Source organism: Giraffa tippelskirchi, chromosome 2 (genome assembly GCF_054371585.1).
Source record: "Giraffa tippelskirchi isolate mGirTip1 chromosome 2, T2T-mGirTip1v1.2.pri, whole genome shotgun sequence".
Classification (NCBI taxonomy): domain Eukaryota; kingdom Metazoa; phylum Chordata; class Mammalia; order Artiodactyla; family Giraffidae; genus Giraffa; species Giraffa tippelskirchi.
This window is the reverse complement of record NC_137276.1, coordinates 115,753,512-115,775,845: the sequence shown is the minus strand read 5'-3', so window position 1 is coordinate 115,775,845 and position 22,334 is coordinate 115,753,512. Positions and strand designations below refer to the sequence as shown.

General features: G+C 40.0%; 1 protein-coding gene across 1 annotated transcript; it reads right to left on the bottom strand.

The window, feature by feature from the left end:
• Positions 1–19,429: 19,429 nt before the first annotated feature.
• LOC145539581 (PRAME family member 12-like) lies at positions 19,430–20,840 on the bottom strand. Its single transcript, XM_081573646.1, has 2 exons — positions 20,446–20,840; positions 19,430–20,027 (listed from the first exon to the last, which is right to left on the bottom strand). Exons 1-2 carry the CDS (start codon positions 20,838–20,840, stop codon positions 19,430–19,432), a joined length of 993 nt encoding a protein of 330 aa, XP_081429772.1.
• Between the last annotated feature and the right edge of the window lie 1,494 nt (positions 20,841–22,334).

Below are 22,334 nucleotides of genomic sequence, written 5' to 3'. Positions count from 1 at the left end.
TTTTGTCCAGACACTGAAAAAAGGTGAGATGCTCCAGTAATGTAGAGGCCTTATAGCTTTTTTGAAAAATAACCATGTTTCAGATAATACAAAGAGCAATAACTCTTTAAGAGGAAGAGAAAAGCTTTATTTTTGTCTTTCTTTTTTTATTGGTAGGTATGTAGTGTAGATGAATAATTAATTCTATTTTTTGATTCATAGTTAAAACAGGCTAAATATCTATTGTGGTGAGGTCAACATTTCAGTTTTTAAACTGATTGATTTATTTTTCTTTTTCATGGAGAGACATTTTATTTTAAAATATAGCAGTATGTATTGCTCTTTGTATTACCTAAAAATATTTTTGTTATAATTTACTTTGTGATGTCAAAAGGACTTCTATTGATTTTATGACTCAATTTTCTGGAATATGGTAAGATATCCTACTTTTCATGGCATGATAATATATGAATATATATACACACACATAGGAAGAGGAGCTTTAGATGAGATGCTTCTTCTATTTGTATTACGGGAGTATTTTACACTGAGAATGCTGTGCTTTATTACTTGGGCAAAACCAACCAAACCATGGAAAACAAAGTTTCTTTCACAGATAATTTACATGGAAATATTTATTGACCACAAGTGCTATTTCTTCTGTATCCTACATGTTTATATTATTGGCAGCTAATAATATAACACTGATTTCCCCCAAACTGGCATTTTGGTGAAAAATAATATTTGATTATAAATTGATGATAAAGTTTTCCATGGACCATTAGTCATAATTGTTTACTGCCATGTCAAGCTCCAGGAGAGTTATGTGACCACAGGGTGATGGAGACAGTGTTCCTGTCTTTTATGGGACAATATTTGTTTAACAATTGTCAAGAAAAAAAATTGTCAAGAGGTTGTCAAGAAAAAAATAATTTTAGTATATACTGTTATCCTAAAACCCAGCATTCTCACTTCTTGTTTGTTTGTTTTTGCTTTTTTCGTGGCCCATTCAGGGAATGAACAGCACTCTCACTTTCTTGTATCTATCCAAATGAATTGAAACATTATGTCTGCACAAAAAACATGCGCATGGAAGCTTATAGCATCTTTATGTATCATTGCTAAAACTTGGAAGCTGCAAAGATTTCCATCAGTATGTGAAAGAATCAATAAATTGGAATGTTATCAAATAATTAAAACACTTTGGAGGAAATCTTAGTGTTTATTATTGAGATAAAGAACCAATTTGAGTATGAATCCAACTCTATAACATTTTGGAAAAGGAAAATTCTAAGAATAGTGAAAAAATCAGTTTTTCCCAAGGATTGACGTGGAAGAGGGATAAACAGGAAGACTGAAGAGGATTTTTGGGGCAATGAAAATGCTCTGTGATGCTGCAATGGTGAATTCATGTTATTATGTATGCATGCATGCTAAGTCGCTTCAGTTGTGTCTGACACTTTGTGACCCTATGGACTGTAGCCCACGAGGCTCTTCTGTCCGTGGGATTCTCCAGGCGAAAATACTGGAGTGGGTTGCCATGCCCTCCTCCGGGAGAGCTTCCCAACCCAGGGATGGAATACCTTTATATCTTGCACTGGCAGGTAGGTTCTTTACCATTAGTGCCACAAGTGAAGCCCCACATGGCATACATTTACCAAAACTCATAGAATACATAACACCAATATAAACTGTCTACTTTGGGTGATAATGATGTCTCAATGTAGGTTCATCAATTATAACAAACATACCAATCCAGTGGGAAATGTTGATAGCTGGGGAGGCTGTACATGCGGTGGGTGGTGGTGGTGGTTTAGTCACTAGGTTATGTCCCACTCTTTCAACCCCATGGACTGTAGTCTGCCAGGCTCCTCTGTCCATGGGATTTTACAGGCAAGAATATTGGAGTGGTTGCCATTTCCTCCTCCAGGGGCTCTTCCTGACCCAGGAATTGAACCTGGTCCTCCTGAATTGCAGGCAGATTCTTTACCGACTGAGCTATGAGGGAAATCCCATCTGTGGTGGGGGCAGGATTTAAATGGAAACTCTCTTACGTTGTGCTCAATTTGACTTAGAACAGAAAATTTCTTTAAAATATAAAGTCTACTTTAAAAAGTACAGTTGCAATCCTTCCTGCTCTAAAATTTTATTATTCTAAATTTTTTAAATTAATTAATTTATTTTAGTTGGAGGCTAATTACTTTACAGTATTGTAGTGGTTTTTGCCATACATTGACATGAATTAGCCATGGGTTTATATGGCTAATTCCCCATCCTGAACCCCCCTCCCACCTCCCTCCACACCCATCCCTCTGGGTCATCCCATTGCACCAGCCCTGAGCACTTGTCTCATGCATCGAACCTGGACTGGTGTTCTGTTTCACATATGATAATATACATATTTCAATGCTATTCTCTCAGATCATCACACCCTCACCTTCTCCCACAGAGTCCAAAAGACTGTTCTATGCATCTATCTCTCTTTTTCTGTCTCGCATATAGGGTTATCATTACCATCTTTCAAATTCCATATACATGCATTAGTATACTGTATTAGTGTTTTTCTTTCTGGCTTACTTCACTCTGTATAATAGGCTCCAGTTTCATCCATCTCATTAGAAATGATTCAAATGTAGCCAAAGCAATCTTGAGAAAGAAGAATGGAACTGGAGGAATCAATCTGCCTGACTTCAGGCTCTACTACAAAGCTACAGTCTTCAAGACAGTATGGTACTGGCACAAAGACAGAAATAAAGATCAATGGAACAAAATAGAAAGCCCAGAGATAAATCCACAAACCTATGGGCACCTTATTTTCGACAAAGGAGGCAAGAATATACAATGGAGAAAAGACAATCTCTTTAACAAGTGGTACTGGGAAAACTGGTCAACCACTTGTAAAAGAATGAAACTAGAACATTTTCTAACACCATACACAAAAATAAACTCAAAATGGATTAAAGATCTAAACATAAGACCAGAAACTATAAAACTCCTAGAGGAAAACATAGGCAAAACACTTTCCGACATAAATCACAGCAGGATCCTCCACGACCCACCTCCCTGAATATTGGAAATAAAAGCAAAAATAAACAAAAGGGACCTAATTAAACTTAAAAGCTTTTGCACAACAAGGGAAACTATAGGCAAGGTGAAAAGACAACCTTCAGAATGGGAGAAAATAATAGCAAACAAAGCAACAAACAAAGAATTAATCTCAAAAATATACAAGCAATTTCTGCAGCTGAATTCCAGAAAAATAAACGACCCAATCAAAAAATGGGCCAAAGAACTAAACAGCCATTTCTCCAAAGAAGACATACAGATGGTTAACAAACACATGAAAAGATGCTCAACATCACTCATGATCAGAGAAATGCAAATCAAAACCACAATGAGGTACCATTTCACGCCAGTCAGAATGGCTGCTATCCAAAATTCTACGAGCAATAAATGCTGGAGAGGGTGTGGAGAAAAGGGAACCCTCTTACACTGTTGGTGGGAATGCAAACTAGTACAGCCACTATGGAGAACAGTGTAGAGATTCCTCAAAAAACTGGGAATAGAACTGCCATATGACCCAGCAATCCCACTGCTGGGCATACACACCAAGGAAACCAGAATTGAAAGAGACTCGTGTACCCCAATGTTCATCGCAGCACTGTTTATAATAGCCAGGACATGGAAGCAACCTAGATGTCCATCAGCAGACAAATGGATAAGGAAGCTGTGGTACATATACACAATGGAATATTACTCAGCCATTAAAAAGAATACATTTGAATCAGTTCTAATGAGATGGATGAAACTGGAGCCCATTATACAGAGTGAAGTAAATATTTTTTAAAGAAGAAATTACTCTTTTTAATGATCTTCAAAATCATTTTTTAAATTGAGCTTCATTTTCTTTTTAAAAATAACTTATTTATTTAATTGTTGGCTGCACTAGGTCTTCATTGCTGCACACAGGCTTTCTTTAGTTGCAGCCAGTGGGGATGACTCTTCATTGCAGTGCACAGGCGTCTTAAAGTGGTGGCTTCTCTTGTTGGGGAGCATGGGCTGTAGGGCATGCAAGCTTCAGGAGTCTTGGTACACAAGCATAGTCATGTGGAATCTTCATGGACCAGGGATAGAACCTGTGTACCCTGCATTGGCAGGCAGATTCTTGTCTACAGTACCACCAGGGAAGTCCCCAAATCAGTTCTTTAAAAGAAATATTTATTTTTGACTGTGCTGGGTCTTCATTGCTGGGTGGGCTTTCTCTAGTTGCAATGAATAGGGGCTACTCTTTGTTGTGCTGCGTGGACTTCTTGTTGTGGTGGCTTCTCTTGTTGTGGAGCATGGGCTCTAGGTGCTGGGCCTTCAGTAGTTGCAGCACACAGGCTCAGTAGTTGAGGTTCCCGGGCTCTAGAGCATAAGCTCAGTACTTACAGACCACCAGCTTAGCTGCTCTGAGACATGTGAGATCTTCCCAGACCAGGAATCAAACCTCTGTCCCCTGCATTGGCTGGCAGATTCCTCATCACTAAACCACCCAGGAAGTCCCCCAAATCAGTTTTAAAGACACTTTTCTTTTGAGACTCCAAATCAAGATAAACATTCCCCCCCAAATATCCACATGCATTATTTAAAAGTACAAAATTGTCTTTATCATTTTAAAGGACAATTTATATCTTCTATATTTATATAAATCACAGCACAAATATTTATACTAGATGAGCTTTTAAAATGGTTGTGTTTAGAATGCGGAACACGGAGACCTGCTTGCAACCCTACTTTATATCATCTGGTCTCATCTACCAGCAGGTGGCCTAGGAGCCCTGAGGCTCAGAATGTCTATCACTGGAGAGTAATGGAATTTTTCTTATTACATCCCCCTGCCGGTCCCTGTGCTGATGGCTAAAGCAGCTTGGGTGAATTGTGATTCATCACTGGCCTTTGTAAATTCTGAGTCCTTTTTTCTTTCTTTCCTGTTATAGAAATAGAGGGTAAGGTTGAGGAACGAAGAATCCTGGAGGTGTCTGCTAGCAGGGAAAAATAATTAAATGACTCATTTATAGAGCTCCTACTGTATGCCAGGTCTAGTGCCAAGATCTCAACATGCATCATCTCATTAATCCTACAGGAACCCCATATGCTGTGTGTGCATTATTATGAACATCTTCTGAGGAAGCTGTGCCTCTTGCCTAAGATCTCTCCAGCCCAATATTCACTGCATCCCCTGAGCTAAACACACCAACCCTTGACCCTCAGCAGGGGACCTTCATTGGGTACCATTTGTTTATGGTCCCTATGATGTAATTTTATGTGGCATTGATTCTGGGTGTTTCTGAGATGATGTGTCTGGAATAAATCAGATTTGAATTCATCAACTCAGTGAAGGGATGTGCACTCATCAATGTTTGTGGGCATGATCCAATTCTTTGGGGGGCCTGATAGACCAAAACTGCATCTTTTCTCCCTCTTTCTCTTCTTGCCCATGGACATAGCAGTTTCTGGCTCATGAGACTTGGAACTCTGGGACTTTCACCAGTAGTCACCTGATTCTGAGGCATTTGGTCTCAGATATGGATTGCATTGTTAGCTCCCCTGGTTATAAAAGTGGACTTACTTTTTCTCTACTTACAGGGAACAGACTGTGGGACTCTTCAGCATCTGTAACTATGCACGTTCATTCTTGCAAGAAATCACTTCTGGGGGGCAGTCCCAAGATGACGGAGGAATAGGACGGGGAGACCACTTTCTCCCCCACAAATTCATCAAAAGATCATTTGAATGCTGAGCAACTTCCACAAAACAACTTCTGAATGCTGGCGGAGGACACCAGGCACCCAGAAAGGCAGCCCATTCTCTTTGAAAGGAAGTAGGACAAAATATAAAAGACAGAAAGAGAGATAAAAGAGTTAGGGACGGAGACTCGTCCTGGGGAAGGAGTCGTGAAGGAGGAGAAGTTTCCAAACCATAGGAAACCCTCTCACATGAGGGTTTGTGGGGAGTTTTGGAATCTCAGAGGGCAACATAACTGGGAGGAAAAAAACAATACCTGACAGAATAGGCGCCTAACCGCAGTGGCTTCTCCACTTGTAGCAGCCCAGACAATAGGGAGGCACGGACTGCATCTTTGGTCCTTAGGGTAAGGACCCAGCCTGAATGCCCTGAGAACAATCTGAGGGAGATAACCTGAGATAGCAACCCAAACTGTGGGATCGCCAGAGAGGAAAAAAAAAGAGAGAGAGACTTTCCTGCAAAAGGCTCTAACTTGCAGCCTGGCCTGCTCACAGAACAAAGGATTGAGTGAATACCAAAGGAGAGCTAGCCGGCTGCGTACAGGCCTCTCCCCACCAACAGAGGCAGAGAGGCAGGCGGGTGACAGCCAGAGCTGGAAGGCAAGGGGCTGCTCCGATCTCAGCCCCAGAGACCAGCATCCTTCACAAAACTGTGAGCAGGCTCCCAGTTGCTAACCATGTCTTCCTGGGATCCTGGAGGGTTGACATCTGCCAGGAGGGTTGCAGCCTGAGATCAGCTCCCCTGGGAGAGCACACCTGGGACAGCACACCTGGGACAGTTAACTCACCAAGCACCTGGTTGCCTGAGCTGCTCAGACCTGGGAAGGGCACAAAACGCATGCCCAAGTCTGTGCCCTTGCAGAGTACCCGAGAACATGAACCTGAGTGACTTAGACCTGGGAAGTACACAAAACGCAGGGCCCGATTGGGACAGTGCCCTACAGAGCACCCTGGAGCCTGAGCAGTGTAGATCCGGATAGCACAAGCCACCTTGAGCTGGGGCAAACCCAGTGTGGTCCATATACTGCGAGCACTCCCTACACATGCCAGCGATATTTGTTTGTAGTGCCCCTCCCTCCTCACAACACTACTGAATAAGTGAGCTTAAATAAGGGACCACATTCACCCCCTTGCATCAGGGTGGAAATTAGACACCAAAGAGACTTACAGAGGAAGTCAAAATAAACAAAGAAGAGGGAGCCACTCTGGAAGTGACAGGTGCAACAGATTAAAATCTTGTAGTTAACATTGACTGTGCATTGGAGGGGGCCTATAGAACTTGAGAACAAGTACAAGCTGGAACAAGGAACTATCTGAAACTGAATTCACCCCACACTGTCCACAACAGCTCCAGAGAAATTCCTAGATACATTTTTACTATCATCATTTTTTAATTTTTTAAAACTTTAACTCCTTTGTTACTCCTTTAATTTTCATTTTATAACCTATTACCTTGCAAAAAAAGACCCCGTTTTTAAAGCAAATTTCACGTCTATATTTTTTTATAGTTTTTGTGATTGATTTTGATTTGTATTTTCAATACTGTTTTTTTGAGAGTCTAACCTGTACCCCAGATTTTTAATCTTTGCTTTTTGATATTTGTTATCAATATTGTAGCTTTAAGAATCTAATCATCAGTATCCATTATCACTTAGGGGTGTGATTACTGGCTTGATTGCTCTCTCTCCTTTTGACTCTCCTTTTTTTCCAGCAGATCACTTCTATCTCCTCCATTCCCCTTCTCTTCCCTACTTCACACTGTGAATCCCTCTGGGTGTTCCAGGCTGTGGAGAACACTTAGGGAACTGATTACTGGCTAGACTGGTCTCTCCCCTTTTGACTCCCCCTCTTCTCCTCCTAGTCACCTCTATCTCCCTCTCCCTCTTCTCCTCTCCATGTAACTCTGTGAACCTCTACAGGCGTCCCTCACTGTGGAGAATTGTTTCACCATTAACCTAGATGTTTTATCATCTGTGCTGTATGGGTGGAAAGTCTTGAGGCTACTGTAGAATAAGACTGAAAGTCAGAGGCAGGAGGCTTCAAAACTTGAGAACACCAGAGAACTTCTGACTCCAGGGAACATAAATCGACAAGAGCTCATCCAAAAGCCTCCATACTTACACTGAAACCAAGCTCCATCCAAGAGCCAACAAGTTCCAGAGTAAGACATACCATGCTAATTCTCCAGCAAAGCAGGAACACAGTCCTGAGCACTAAACGACAGGTTGCCCTAAGCCATACCAAACTCAAAGACACCTCAAAACTCATTACTGGACACTTCATTGAACTCCAGAGAGAAGAGATCCAGCTTCACCCACAGAACACAGACTCAAGCTCCCCTAACCAGGAAACCTTGACAAGTCACTACTCCAACCCCACTCACAGGGAGCAGGCTCCACAAATAAAGAGAAACCACAAACTTTCAGTCTACAGAAAGGGCACCCCAAACACAACAATCTAAACAAAATGAAAAGGTAGAAAACACTCAGCAGGTAAAGGAATGTGATAAAAGCCCACCACACCAAGTAAGAGAGGAGGAGATAGGGAGTCTACCTGAAAAAGAATTCAGAATAATGATAGTGAAGATGATCCAAAATCTTGAAAACAAAATGGAGTTACAGATAAACAGACTAGAAACAAGGATTGAGAAGATGCAAGAAATGTTTACCAAGGACCTAGAAGAATAAAGAAGAGTCAATCAATCATGAATAATGCAATAACTGAGATCAAAAGTACTTTGGAGGGAAACAACAGTAGAATACCTGAGGCAGAAGAGAGGATAAGTGAGGTGGAAGATAGAATGGTGGAAATAAATGAAGCAGAGAGAGAAAAAGAAAAAAAATGAAAAGAAATGAGGACAACCTCAGAGATCTCTGGGACAATGTTAAACACCCCAACATTTGAATCATAGGAGTCCCAGAAGAAGAAGACAAAAGGAAAGGCCATGAGAAAATACTTGAAGAGATAATGGTTGAAAACTTCCCTAAAATGGGGAGGAAATAGCCACCCACGTCCAAGAAACCCAGAGAGTTTCAGACAGCATAAAACCAAGGCAAAACACCCCGAGACACATATTAATCAAACTAACAAAGATCAGACACAAAGAACAAATATTAAAATCAGCAAGGGAAAAGCAACAAATAACACACAAGGCGATCCCCATAAGGATAACAGCTGATCTTTCAACAGAAACTCTTCAGGCCAGAAGGGAATGGCAGGACATACTTAAAGTGATGAAAGAGAAAAATCTACAACCGAGATTACTATACCCAGCAAGGATCTCACTCAAATATGAAGGAGAAATCAAAAGCTTTATAGACAAACAAAAACTGAGAGAATTCAGCACCACCAAACCAGCTCTTCAACAAATATTAAAGGATCTTCTCTAGACAGGAAACACAGAAAAGGTTTATAAACTCGAACCCAAAACAACAAAGTAAATGGCAATGGATGATACTTATCAGCAATTACCTTAAATGTAAATGGATTGAATAGCTCAGATGGTAAAGCGTCTGCCTGCAACGCGGGAGACCCGGGTTCGATCCCCAGATTGGGAAGATCCCCTGGAGAAGGAAATAGCAACCCACTCCAGTACTCTTGCCTAGAAAATTCCATGGATGGAGGAGCCTGGTGGGCTACAAGTCCATAGGGTCGCAAAGAGTCGGACACGACTGAGCAACTTCACTTTCACCCCAACCAAAGGACAAAGACTGGCTGAATGGATACAAAAACAAGACCCCTAAATATGCTGTCTACAAGAGACCACCTCAAGCCACAGAACACATACAGACTGAAAGTGAAGGGCTGGAAAAAGATGTTTCATGAAAATGGAGACCCAAAAAAAGCAGGAGTAGTAATACTCATATCAGATAAAACAGACTTTGAAATAAAGGCCATGAAAGGAGACAAAGAAGGACACTACATAATGATCAAAGGATCAATCCAAGAAGAAGATATAACAATTATAAATATATATGCACCCAACATAGGAGCACCTCAATACACAAGGCAAATGCTAGCAAGTATGAAAGGGGAAATTAACAGTAACACAGTAATAGTGGGAAACTTTAATATGCCACTCACACCTATGGATAGATCAAACAAACAGAAAACTAGCAAGGAAACACAAACTTTAAATAATGAAATGGACCAGTTAGACCTAACTGATATCTATAGGACATTTCACCCCAAAGCAATAAATTTCACCTTTTTCTCAAGTGCAGACGGAACATTCTCCAGGATAGACCACATCCTGGGCCATAAATCTAGCCTTGGTAAATTCAAAAAAGTTGAAATCATTTCAAGTATCTTTTCTGATCACAATGCAATAAGATTAGATGTCAACTACAGGAAAAAACTATTAAAAATACAAACATATGGAGGCTAAACAACACACTTCTGAATAACCAACAGATTATGGAAGAAATCAAAAAGGAAATCAAAATATTCATAGAAACAAATGAAAATGAAACCAGGACAACCCAAAACCTATGGGATTCAGTAAAAGCAGTGCTAAGCGGAAGGTTCATAGCAAAAAAAGCTTACCTCAAGAAACAAGAGAAACATCAAATAAATAACATAACTTTACAACTAGAAAGAGAAGAAACAAAGAACCTCAGCGTTATGAAAGAAATCATAAAAATTAGGGCAGAAATAAATGAAAAAGAAACAAAGGAGACCATAGCAAAAATCAACAAAACTAAAATCTGATTCTTTGAGAAGATAAATAAAATAGAGAAACCATTAGCCAGACTCATCAACGAAAAAAAGGAGAAGAATCAAATGAACAAAATTAGAAATGGAAATGGAGACATCACAACAGAAAACACAGAAATACAAAAGATCATAAGAGTCTACTATCAGCAACTATATGCCAATAAAATGGACAACTTGGAAGAAATGGACAAATTCTTAGAAAAGAATAACCTTCCAAAACTGAACCAGGAAGAAATAGAAAATCTTTACAGACCCATCACAAGAACGGAACTAGAAACTGTAATCAAAAATCTTCCAGCAAACCAAAGCCCAGGGCCAGATGGCTTCCCAGGTGAATTCTACCAAAAATTTAGAGAAGAGTTAACACCTATCCTACTCAAAGTCTTCCAGAAAATTACAGAGGAAGGTAAACTGCCAAACTCATTCTATGAGGCTACCATCACCCTAATACCAAAACCAGACAAAGATGCCACCAAGAAAGAAAACTACAGGCCAATATCATTGATGAACATACATGCAAAATCCTCAACGAAATTCTAGCAAACAGAATCCAACAACATATTAAAAAGATCATGAATCATGACCAAGTGGGCTTTATCCCAGGGATGCAAGAATTCTTCAATATCCGCAAATCAATCAATGTGATACACCACATTAACAAATTGAAAGATAAAAACCATGTGATTATCTCAATAGATGCAAAGAAAGCCTTTGGCAACATTTAACACCCATTTATGATAAAAACTCTCCAGAAAGCAGGCATAGAAGGAACACACCTCAACATAATAAAAGCCATATAAGATAAACCCACAGCAAACATTATCCTCAATGATGAAAAACTGAATGCATTTCCCCTAACATCAGGAACAAGACAAGGGTGCCCACTCTCACCACTACTATTCAACTTAGTTTTGAAAGTGTTAGCCACAGCAATCAGAGAAGAGAAGGAAATAAGAGGAATCCAGATTGGAAAAGAAGAAATAAAACTCTCACTGTTTGCAGATGACAAGATCCTCTACATAGAAAACCCTAAAGACGCCATCAGAAAATTACTAGAGCAAATCAGTGAAATCAGTAAAGTTGAAGGATACAAAATTAATACACAGAAGTCCCTTGCATTCCTATACACTAACAATGAGAAAACAGAAAGAGAAATTAAGGAAACAATCTCATTCACCATTGTGACGAAAAGAATAAACTACTTAGGAATAAATCTACCTAAAGAAACAAAAGACCTATACATAGAGAACTATAAAACACTGATGAAATAAATCAAAGATCACACACATAGATTGAGAAATATATCATGTTCATGGATTGAAAGAATCAATATAGTGAAAATGAGTACACTACATAAAGTAATCTATAGATTCAATGCAATCCTTATCAAGCTACCAATGGTATTTTTCACAGAACTAGAACAAATGATTTCACAAAAAAATGGAAATACAAAAAAACCTAGAATAGCCAAAGCAATCTTGAGAAAGAATGGAACAGCAGGAATCAACCTGCCTGACTTCAGAGTATACTACAAAGCTACAGTCATCAAGACAGTATGGGACTGGCACAAAGGCAAAAATATAGATCAATAGAACAAAATAGAAAGCCCAGAGATAAATCCATGCACCTATGGACACCTTACCTTTGACAAAAGAGGCAAAAATATGCAATGGAGAAAAGACAATCTCTTTAACAAGTGGTGCTGGGGAAACTGGTCAACCGCCTGTAAAAGAATGAAACTAGATCACTTTCTAACACCATGCACAAAAATAAACTCAAAATGAATTAAAGATCTAAATGTAAGACCAGAAACTATAAAAACAGAGGAAAACATAGGCAAAACAATCTCTGACTTAAATCACAGCAAGATCCTCTATGAGTAATGGAAATAAAAGTAAAAATAAACAAATGGGACCTAATTAAACTTAAAAGCTTTTGCACAATGAAGGAAAGTATAAGCAAAGTGAAAAGACAGCCTTCAGAATGGGAGAAAATTAAAGCAAATGAAGCAATTGACAAAGAATTAATCTAAAAAAAATACAAGAAGCTCATTTACCTCAATACCAGAAAAATAAATGATCCAATCAAAAATGGGCTAAAGAATTAAACAGATATTTCTCCAAAGAAGACATACAGATGGCTAACAAACACATGAAAAGATGCTCAACATCACTCATGATCCGAGAAATGCAAATCAAAACCATAATGAAGTACCATCTCATGCCAGTCAGAACGGCTACTATCAAAAAGCCTATAAACAATAAATGCTGGAGAGGGTATGGAGAAAAGGGAACCCTCTTACACCGTTGGTGGGAATGCAAACTAGTTCAGCCACTATGGATAACAGTGTGGAGATTCCTTAAAAAATTGAAAACAGAACTGCCGTATGACCCAGCAATCCCACACTGAGGAAACTAGAATTGAAAGAGACATGTGTACCCCAGTGTTCATCTCAGCACTGTTTACAATAGATAGGACACGGAAGCAACCTAGATGTCCATCAGCAGATGAATGGATAAGAAAGTTGTGGTACATATACCCAATGGAATATTACTCAGCCATTAAAATGTGGATCACAATAAACTGTGGAAAATTATGAAAGAGATGGGAATACCAGACCATCTGACCTGTCTCTTGAGAAACCTGTATGCAGGTCAGGAAGCAACCATTAGAACTGGACATGGAACAACAGACTGGTTCCAAATAGGAAAAGGAGTACGTCAAGGCTGTATATTGTCACCCTGCTTATTTAACTTATATGCAGAGTACATCATGAGAAACGCTGGGCTGGAAGAAACACAAGCTGGAATCAAGATTGCCGGGAGAAATATCAATAACCTCAGATATGCAGATGACACCACACTTATGGCAGAAAGTGAAGAAATAAAGAGCCTCTTGACAAAAGTGAAAGAAGAGAGCGAAAAAGTTGGCTTAAAGCTCAACGTTCAGAAAACTAAGATCATCGCATCTGGTCCCATCACTTCATGGGAAATAGATGGGGAAACAGTGGAAACAGTGTCAGACTTTATTATTTTCGGCTGCTGATGGTGATTGCAGCCATGAAATTAAAAGACGCTTACTCCTTGGAAGGAAGGTTATGGCCAACCTAGATAGCATATTTAAAAGCAGAGACAACAAACTTTAAATGATACAATAGACAAATTAGATTTAATTGATATTTACAGGACTTTCCACCCTAAAACAATCAATTTTACCTTTTTCTCAAGTGCACATGGAACTTTTTCCAGGATAGATCACATCCTGGGCCACAAATCTAGCCTTGGTAAATTCAAAAAAAATTGAAATCATCCCAGCCATCTTCTCTGACCACAATGCAGTAAGATTAGACCTCAATTACAGGAAAAAAACTATTAAAAATTCCAACATATGGAGGCTAAACAACACGCTTCTGAATAACCAACAAATCACAGAAGAAATCAAAAAAGAAATCAAATTATGCATAGAAACGAATGAAAATGAAAACACGACAACCCAAAACCTATGGGACACTGTAAAAGCAATACTAAGGGGAAGGTTCATAGCAATACAGGCGTACCTCAAGAAACAAGAAAAAAATCAAATAAATCAACTAACTCTACACCTAAAGCAACTAGAGAAGGAAGAAATGAAGAACCCCAGGGTCAGTAGAAGGAAAGAAATCTTAAAAATTAGGGCAGAAATAAATGCAAAAGAAACAAAAGAGACCATAGCAAAAATCAACAAAACTAAAAGCTGGTTTTTCGAGAAGATAAACAAAATTGACAAGCCATTAGCCAGACTCATCAAGAAACAAAAGGAGAAGAATCAGATCAACAAAATTAGAAATGAAAATGGAGAGATCACAACAGACTCCACAGAAATACAAAGGATCATAAGAGACTACTACCAACAGCTATATGCCAATAAAATGGACAACTTGGAAGAAATGGACAAATTCTTAGAAAAGTATAACTTTCCAAAACTGAACCAGGAAGAAATAGATCTTAACAGACCCATCACAAGCACGGAAATCGAAACTGTAATCAGAAATCTTCCAGCAAACAAAAGCCCAGGACCAGATGGCTTCACAGCGGAATTCTACCAAAAATTTAGAGAAGAGCTAACACCTATCCTACGCAAACTCTTCCAGAAAATTGCAGAAGACGGTAAACTTCCAAACTCATTCTATGAGGCCACCATCACCCTAATTCCAAAACCAGACAAAGATGTCACAAAAAAGGAAAACTACAGGCCAATATCACTGATGAACATAGATGCAAAAATCCTTAATAAAATTCTAGCAAACAGAATCCAACATCATATTAAAAAGATCATACATCATGACCAAGTGGGCTTTATCCCAGGAATGCAAGGTTTTTTTAACATCCTCAAATCAATCAATGTAATACACCACATTAACAAATTGAAAGAAAAAAACCATATGGTTATCTCAATAGATGCAGAAAAAGCCTTTGACAAAATTCAGCATCCATTTATGATAAAAACCCTCCAGAAAGCAGGAATAGAAGGAACATATCTCAACATAATAAAAGCTATATATGACAAACCCACAGCAAACATTATCCTCAATGGTGAAAAATTGAAAGCATTTCCCCTAAAGTCAGGAACAAGGCAAGGATGCCCACTTTCACCACTACTATTCAACATAGTTTTGGAAGTTTTGGCCACAGCAATCAGAGCTGAAAAAGAAATAAAAGGAATACAGATAGGAAAAGAAGAAGTAAAACTCTCACTGTTTGCAGATGACATGATCCTCTACATAGAAAACCCTAAAGACTCTACTAGAAAATTACTAGAGTTAATCAATGAATATAGTAAAGTTGCAGGATATAAAATTAACACACAGAAATCCCTTGCATTCCTATACTCCAATAATGAGAAAACAGAAAGAGAAATTAAGGAAACAATACCATTCACCATTGCAACAAAAAGAATAAAATACTTAGGAATATATCTACGTAAAGAAACAGAAGACTTATATATAGAAAACTATAAAACACTGATGAAAGAAATCAAAGAGGACACAAACAAATGGAGAAATATACCGTGTTCATGGATTGGAAGAATTAATATAGTGAAAATGAGTATACTACCCAAAGCAATCTATAGATTCAACGCAATCCCTATCAAGCTACCAATGGTATTTTTCACAGAAGTAGAACAAATCATCTCACAATTTGTATGGAAATATAAGAAACCTCGAATAGCCAAAGCAATCTTGAGGAAGAAGAATGGAACTGGAGGAATCAACCTGCCTGACTTCAGGCTCTACTACAAAGCCACAGTCATCAAGACAGTATGGTACTGGCACAAAGATAGAAATATAGATCAATGGAACAAAATAGAAAGCCCAGAGATAAACCCACGCACCTATGGACACCTTATCTTCGACAAAGGAGGCAAGAATATACAATGGAGAAAAGACAATCTCTTTAACAAGTGGTGCTGGGAAAACTGGTCAACCACTTGTAAAAGAATGAAACTAGAACACTTCCTAACACCATACACAAAAATAAACTCAAAATGGATTAAAGATCTAAACATAAGACCAGAAACTATAAAACTCCTAGAGGAAAACATAGGCAAAACACTCTCCGACATAAATCACAGCAGGATCCTCCATGACCCACCTCCCAGAATATTGGAAATAAAAGCAAAAATAAACAAATGGGACCTAATTAAAATTAAAAGCTTTTGTACAACAAAGGAAACTATAAGCAAGGTGAAAAGACAGCCTTCAGAATGGGAGAAAATAATAGCAAATGAAGCAACAGACAAACAATTAATCTCAAAAATATACAAGCAACTTCTGCAGCTGAATTCCAGAAAAATAAATGACCCAATCAAAAAATGGGCCAAAGAACTAAACAGACATTTCTCCAAAGAAGACATACAGATGGCTAACAAACACATGAAAAGATGCTCAACATCACTCATTATTAGAGAAATGCAAATCAAAACCACAATGAGGTATCATTTCACACCAGTCAGAATGGCTGCTATCCAAAAGTCTACAAGCAATAAATGCTGGAGAGGGTGTGGAGAAAAGGGAACCCTCTTACACTGTTGGTGGGAATGTAAACTAGTACAGCCACTATGGAGAACAGTGTGGAGATTCCTTAAAAAACTGGGAATAGAACTGCCATATGATCCAGCAATCCCACTGCTGGGCATACACACCGAAGAAACCAGAATTGAAAGAGACGCGTGTGCCCCAATGTTCATCGCAGCACTGTTTACAATAGCCAGGACATGGAAGCAACCTAGATGTCCATCAGCAGACGAATGGATAAGGAAGCTGTGGTACATATACACAATGGAATATTACTCAGCCATTAAAAAAAAAATACATTTGAATCGGTTCTACTGAGATGGATGAAACTGGAGCCCATTATACAGAGTGAAGTAAGCCAGAAAGAAAAACAACAATACAGTATACTAATGCATATATATGGAATTTGAAAGATGGTAACGATAACCCTATATGCGAGACAGAATAAGAGACACAGATGCATAGAACAATTTTATGGACTCTGAGGGAGAAGGTGAGGGTGGGACGTTCTGGGAGAATAGCATGGAAACATGTATATTATCATATGTGAAACAGAACACCATTCCATGTTCGATGCATGAGACAAAGGCTCAGGGCCGGGGCAATGGGATGACCCAGAGGGATGGGATGGGGAGGGAGGTGGGTGGGGGGTTCAGGAAGGGGAACACATGTAAACTCATGGCTGATTCATGTCAATGTGCGGCAAAAACTATTACAATATTGTAAAGTAATTAGCCCCCAACTAAAATAAATAAATTTATTAAAAAAAAAAAGCAGAGACATTACTTTGCCAACAAAATCCGTCTAGTCAAGGCTATGGTTTTTCCAGTGGTCATGTATGGATGTGAGAGTTGGATGGTGAAGAAAGCTGAGAGCCTCAGAATTGATGCTTTTGAACTGTGGTGTTGGAGAAGACTCTTGAGAGTCCCTTGGACTGCAAAGAGATCCAACCAGTCCATCCTAAAGGAGATCAATCCTGGGTGTTAATCGGAAGGACTGATGTTGAAGCTGAAACTCCAATAGTTTGGCCACCACACGCGAAGAGTTGACTCATTGGAAAAGACCCTAATGCTGGGTAGGGTTGGGGGCAGGAGGAGAAGGGGATGACAGAGATGGTTGGATGGCATCACCAACTCGATGGACCTTGGCTTGGGTAGACTCTGGGAGTTGGTGATGGACAGAGATGCCTGGCGTGCTGCAGTTCATGAGGTCGCAAGGAGTTGGACACAATTGAGTAACTGAACTGAACTGAACTGAACTGAAAAAGAACACATTTGAATCAGTTCTGGTGAGCTGGATGACACCAGACCCTATTACAGAGTGAAGTAAGTCTGAAAGAAAAACACTGATACTGTATATTAACACATATATATGAAATTTAGAAAGATGGTAATGATGACCCTATATGCGACAGCAAAAGAGACACAGATATAAAGAACAGACTTTCGGACTCTGTGGGAGAAGGCAAGGGTGGGATGATTTGAGAGAACAGCATTGAAATATGTGTATTACCGTATGTGAAATAGATCACCAGTCCAAGTTCAATGTATGAAACAGGGCACTCAAAACCGGTGCACTAGGACAACCCAGAGGGATGGGAAGGGGAGGGATGTGGGATGGGGGTTCGGGATGGGGTCACATGTACACCCGTGGCTGACTCATGTTAGTGTATGGCAAAAGCCACCTCAATATTGTAAAGTAATTAGCCTCCAATTAAAATAAATAAAGTAATTAAAAAAGAAATCATTTCTAAGATATGTCTATATAGAGTGATAATTCCTGAACTGAACATGTCCACTTTCATGCACGTACTTTTTAAGAATGAATTCAGCACCACACCATCTGTAGATAGTGGAATCATGGGATATGGAACTGAAAAAAGGAAGGGACAAGTCTGAGTTTTAAGTGGTATATAAGAGGTGTTTTATTATACATCCTGATATATTGGTGATAAATCATGCTATACTAGTCTTTCCCGATAAGCAGGGAGAGCAGGTTTTATACAAATAATGTCCATTTCTCAGTGACATTACCTACCCCGAAAAGGATATGATATTTTTAGCGTGGCTTAGAGATACTAAATGTCATGTGTTTGTATGATTTGAGTATTTTCCAAAATGAATTTGGATGATTTTATTGGGGACAACCTGTTTTATACCAGAAGGATGGCTACCCACTCATAAAAGGCATGAGCTGGTGAGGACTGGTAATGTGTACATCTGCAGTGTACATGGGGGCCTTGATTTGTGTAGTGAAGCTCTTTCCTAGCAACAAAAGGCTAGGGACTGAGACCAAGGAACCCACCAGGAGAACCATGAGGACTGCTCATAACCATGGTCATGACGTGACAGCAGTGTGGGCCCTGCCAAGTGCTCTTGATTCCAGTGGTTCATTGGACACCATATGTGTTCCCCTTGTGTGTATTGACCAACGAGCAGACACAGAAATAAGCAAGGGTTCTGAGATGCTCCAGAGAGAACAAAAAGCCAGTGGGAATGATTGGGTTTCAGATCAGACAACTCAGTGCCTTTTTTAAAAAAAATCAGTAGATAGAGATTCCTGAGCTATAAACAGACAACAAGATAACATATCACGGATGGCAGCAGTCAGTTTATGCTTAAGATCTCTTTACTTCTGACCATTTCTTTACAACCATCCATGCAGGGAATATTGCAACATATCTCAAGCTTGAATTTCCATCCAGAAACTTAGATTCATGTATCAACTCTAAATACATGTCCCCAGAATTACCAACAATTCTCCTAATCAACATTTTCCAAAGAAATTCTGCACTGCCTCTGGATCACCTTTCCTTCTCACGTTCACATTGAGCTGATATCTGGAACCATGGGTCTCTGTTCCCTTCACCATGCACCTATGTCCTAGATGTCACTTTTCAACTGCTCAGAAAAATGCTTTTCATAGATGCACCCAAGTAGGCTGGCGAATAGCAATGGTATAGAATGGACTCGTCCCAGCAAGGATATGGGCTGGAGCTAAGCCAGATGGCCCTAGGACCTCCAAAGCCCCTCATAATCTCAATTAGTTCAGACTGAAACTGGGTGAGTCTCCCTAAGTGAAGGGCCCCACTAGAGCTGGAACTCTCCTGAGGGGCAGGATAAAACTCTTCCTTTAAACAGGTCAGCCCAGCCATGAGATTCAGCACCTTCTCCAGGATGGCCATGGAGAGGAGGTTCCCGCACAGGCTGAAGGCCCTGAGCTCGGAGAAGAGGCTCACGGCAGGCGGGATGGCCTCCAATTGGGAGTCCATGACCCCACACTGCTCTAAGTGCAGTTTCTGGAGGGTGGCTGCAACTTTCTTCAGTAGAACTTGGAGGATCCCAAGACTAAATTCGGTCAGGGCGACGACACTCAGATTCAGGCAGTTTAGCTGCCTGATGTTCAGACACTGAGACAGATGGATCAAGTCTGATTCTGTCAGCTGGCAGTGAATTACTTCGAGGTTGTGTAGTGGGATCTTCAAGCACCTGGGACTTGTGGAGAAACGACAGATCGGGTTTGATTGTTTAGGAGCCACATGGAATGAAACCAGAGTCTCAGAATTGAGGTAGCATTCTGATTTACCACCTGTGCTTTTCCATCACAATCCTGACATCACCTGTTCCTTTGCCCTCTTTCTTCTTCACTTTCCTCCAGCTCCATTTCCCCTTCCATCCTTGCTGGTTCTTTAGTTCTTGTATCTTTAAGCATCACAGGGAGGAGGCTGGGACTTACTCTTTCAGTCTCCCTGCATCTTGTGCACTCCTACACTTCCAAAGGCATTGCCTAAAGTGAGCTCACCAATGACCAAGACCATTCTTCATTGTCACCATCAGAAGCCTCTTGTCCATCCCACAGCCATCCATCCTCGCTGACCTCAGAATTATCTTCTGAGATGTCTAGGATGCTAACCTGCTACCTAGACATGACTCATCTGGCGGCGGGGGGGGGGGTGCATTGCGGGGAGGGCGGTCAGCATCTTTCTGGGAAAGAAGGACATCAAGCCCATTCAGCACTGCTTGTAAGGTTCCCTGGTGAGGCGTCTTCATCAGGTCACCCAGAGGCAGGCAAACAAAGGGCCAGGTATGCACCATGGCTTTCAGGGTTTCCCTTTGTCTCCCATAAAAGACCTTCTTGAAGTGTGGTGGAAACTGCTCAGTGGGTAGTTTGTCCAAAGCAGAAATGATCAAGGCCTCATCCCTCAGCAGTCTGGTTCTATCAGGTTCATGTCTCTTTGTGGGTTCCAGACACTCATCCTGACTTTGCTCTGAAAGGTACCCTATGCAATCTTCCAGGGGAAAAAGCATCTATATCAGGCCAAGCATGAGCATACCTTCCTCTGTCCCTCTACCATTCAGAGTAACCAACTAATGCCCAAAGCCCCTGTCCTGGAAATGGTGGAAGAGCCTCAGGATTCTCCAGTTCCACTCTAGTCTCAAATGGGTACTGAGTCATAATTCTTTCCCTACTGGCTCCAGAACCAGCATCTCTCAAATACCAAGGAGCAGGAAAGGCAACCACTAGCCCATTTGTTTCCCTTCATTGCTTTCTTGATTTCTTAGTGAGAAATCAATTTCTTAATGAGAACTGAGTACCATAATCCTGAAAGTTGACTCCAGTTTTGAACGAGAAACATTTTCAGACCATCACTTAGTGTTCCAAAACCATGGGAATAGGAGGGTTATGTAGACCCACACAGGCTCCCCACTCAGTTGTCGCTATAACCCTGGATGGTACAGATTAAGGGGACACTCCTACAATGAATACCATATGAGCACACTAAATACTTTATACACAAAGAAATAAAGTTCCGAACAGTTCTTCATTTAAAAGATTTTCACCTTGGTTCAGGTGTTACAAAATGAGATAAACTAAAGCACAAAACAAAAGTTTGAGATTAAGACAAAATTACACTTAGGTGGGAAACAAAAAGCCTTAAATTTGTTCATCTGAAAAGATAGAATAAAATCTCTCTCTGCCATCCCCACCTGAATGCCATCATTGAAGACCTGTGACTGTAAGTAACATGAGGATGTCTTTAGCTGAAATCTGTAACTTACGAGCCCTGAGTAGTTGGCCAGGAGCTCAGACTTCTGACTTGGAGTATACAGCTGGTGACTGCAGAGCTAGAAGATTCTGCATTCCTTCTTTGGTCCTGAGGTTTTTATATACCTTACTAATCACATCTTTCCTCTTTCCAAACACCCAATCAGAAAGCCATACTTGATTGGATTCCAAAATATGCCTCAGGCTGCTGTTGATTGGATCAGTGTCAATCTCCAGATGAATTTTTCAGACAGATATTTATTGGAGAAAGAAAATAATAAAAGAGTTAGAATCAAGTACTTATTCATTAATTATCTCCACAACTTGGGTTTTCTTTTACTAATATCTACTTCTGCTTCATTGACTAAATGAATGCCTTTGACTGTGTAGATCACAACAAACTGTGGAAAATTCTTAAAGAGATTTGAATGACAGACCACCTTCCCTGCCTCTTGAGAAGCCTGTATGCAGGTCAAGAAACAACAGTTATAACCAGACATGGAACAATGGACTGGTTCAAAATTGGGAAAGGAGTACAAAAAGGCTGTATATTGTCATCCTGCTTATTTAACTTATATGCAGAGTGCATCATGTGAAATGCTGGGCTGGATGAATCACAGGTTGGAATCAAGATTGCTGGAAGAACCATCAACAACCTCAGATATGCAGATGATATCACTCTAATGGCAAAAAGAAAAGAGAAACTAAAGAGCCTCTTGATGAAGGTGAAAGGGGAGGGTGAAAAAGCTGGCTTA

What these genes read in the sequence shown, in the direction of transcription:
- LOC145539581 (XM_081573646.1), bottom strand. Translation starts at nt 20,840, where the DNA reads ATGCTTTTTCCCCTGGAAGATTGCATAGGGTACCTTTCAGAGCAAAGT. An exon ending in GAGTCATGTCTAGGTAGCAG is followed by an intron (nt 20,028 to 20,445) that starts GTTAGCATCCTA and finishes TTTCTCCACAAG; the next exon opens with TCCCAGGTGCTTGAAGATCC.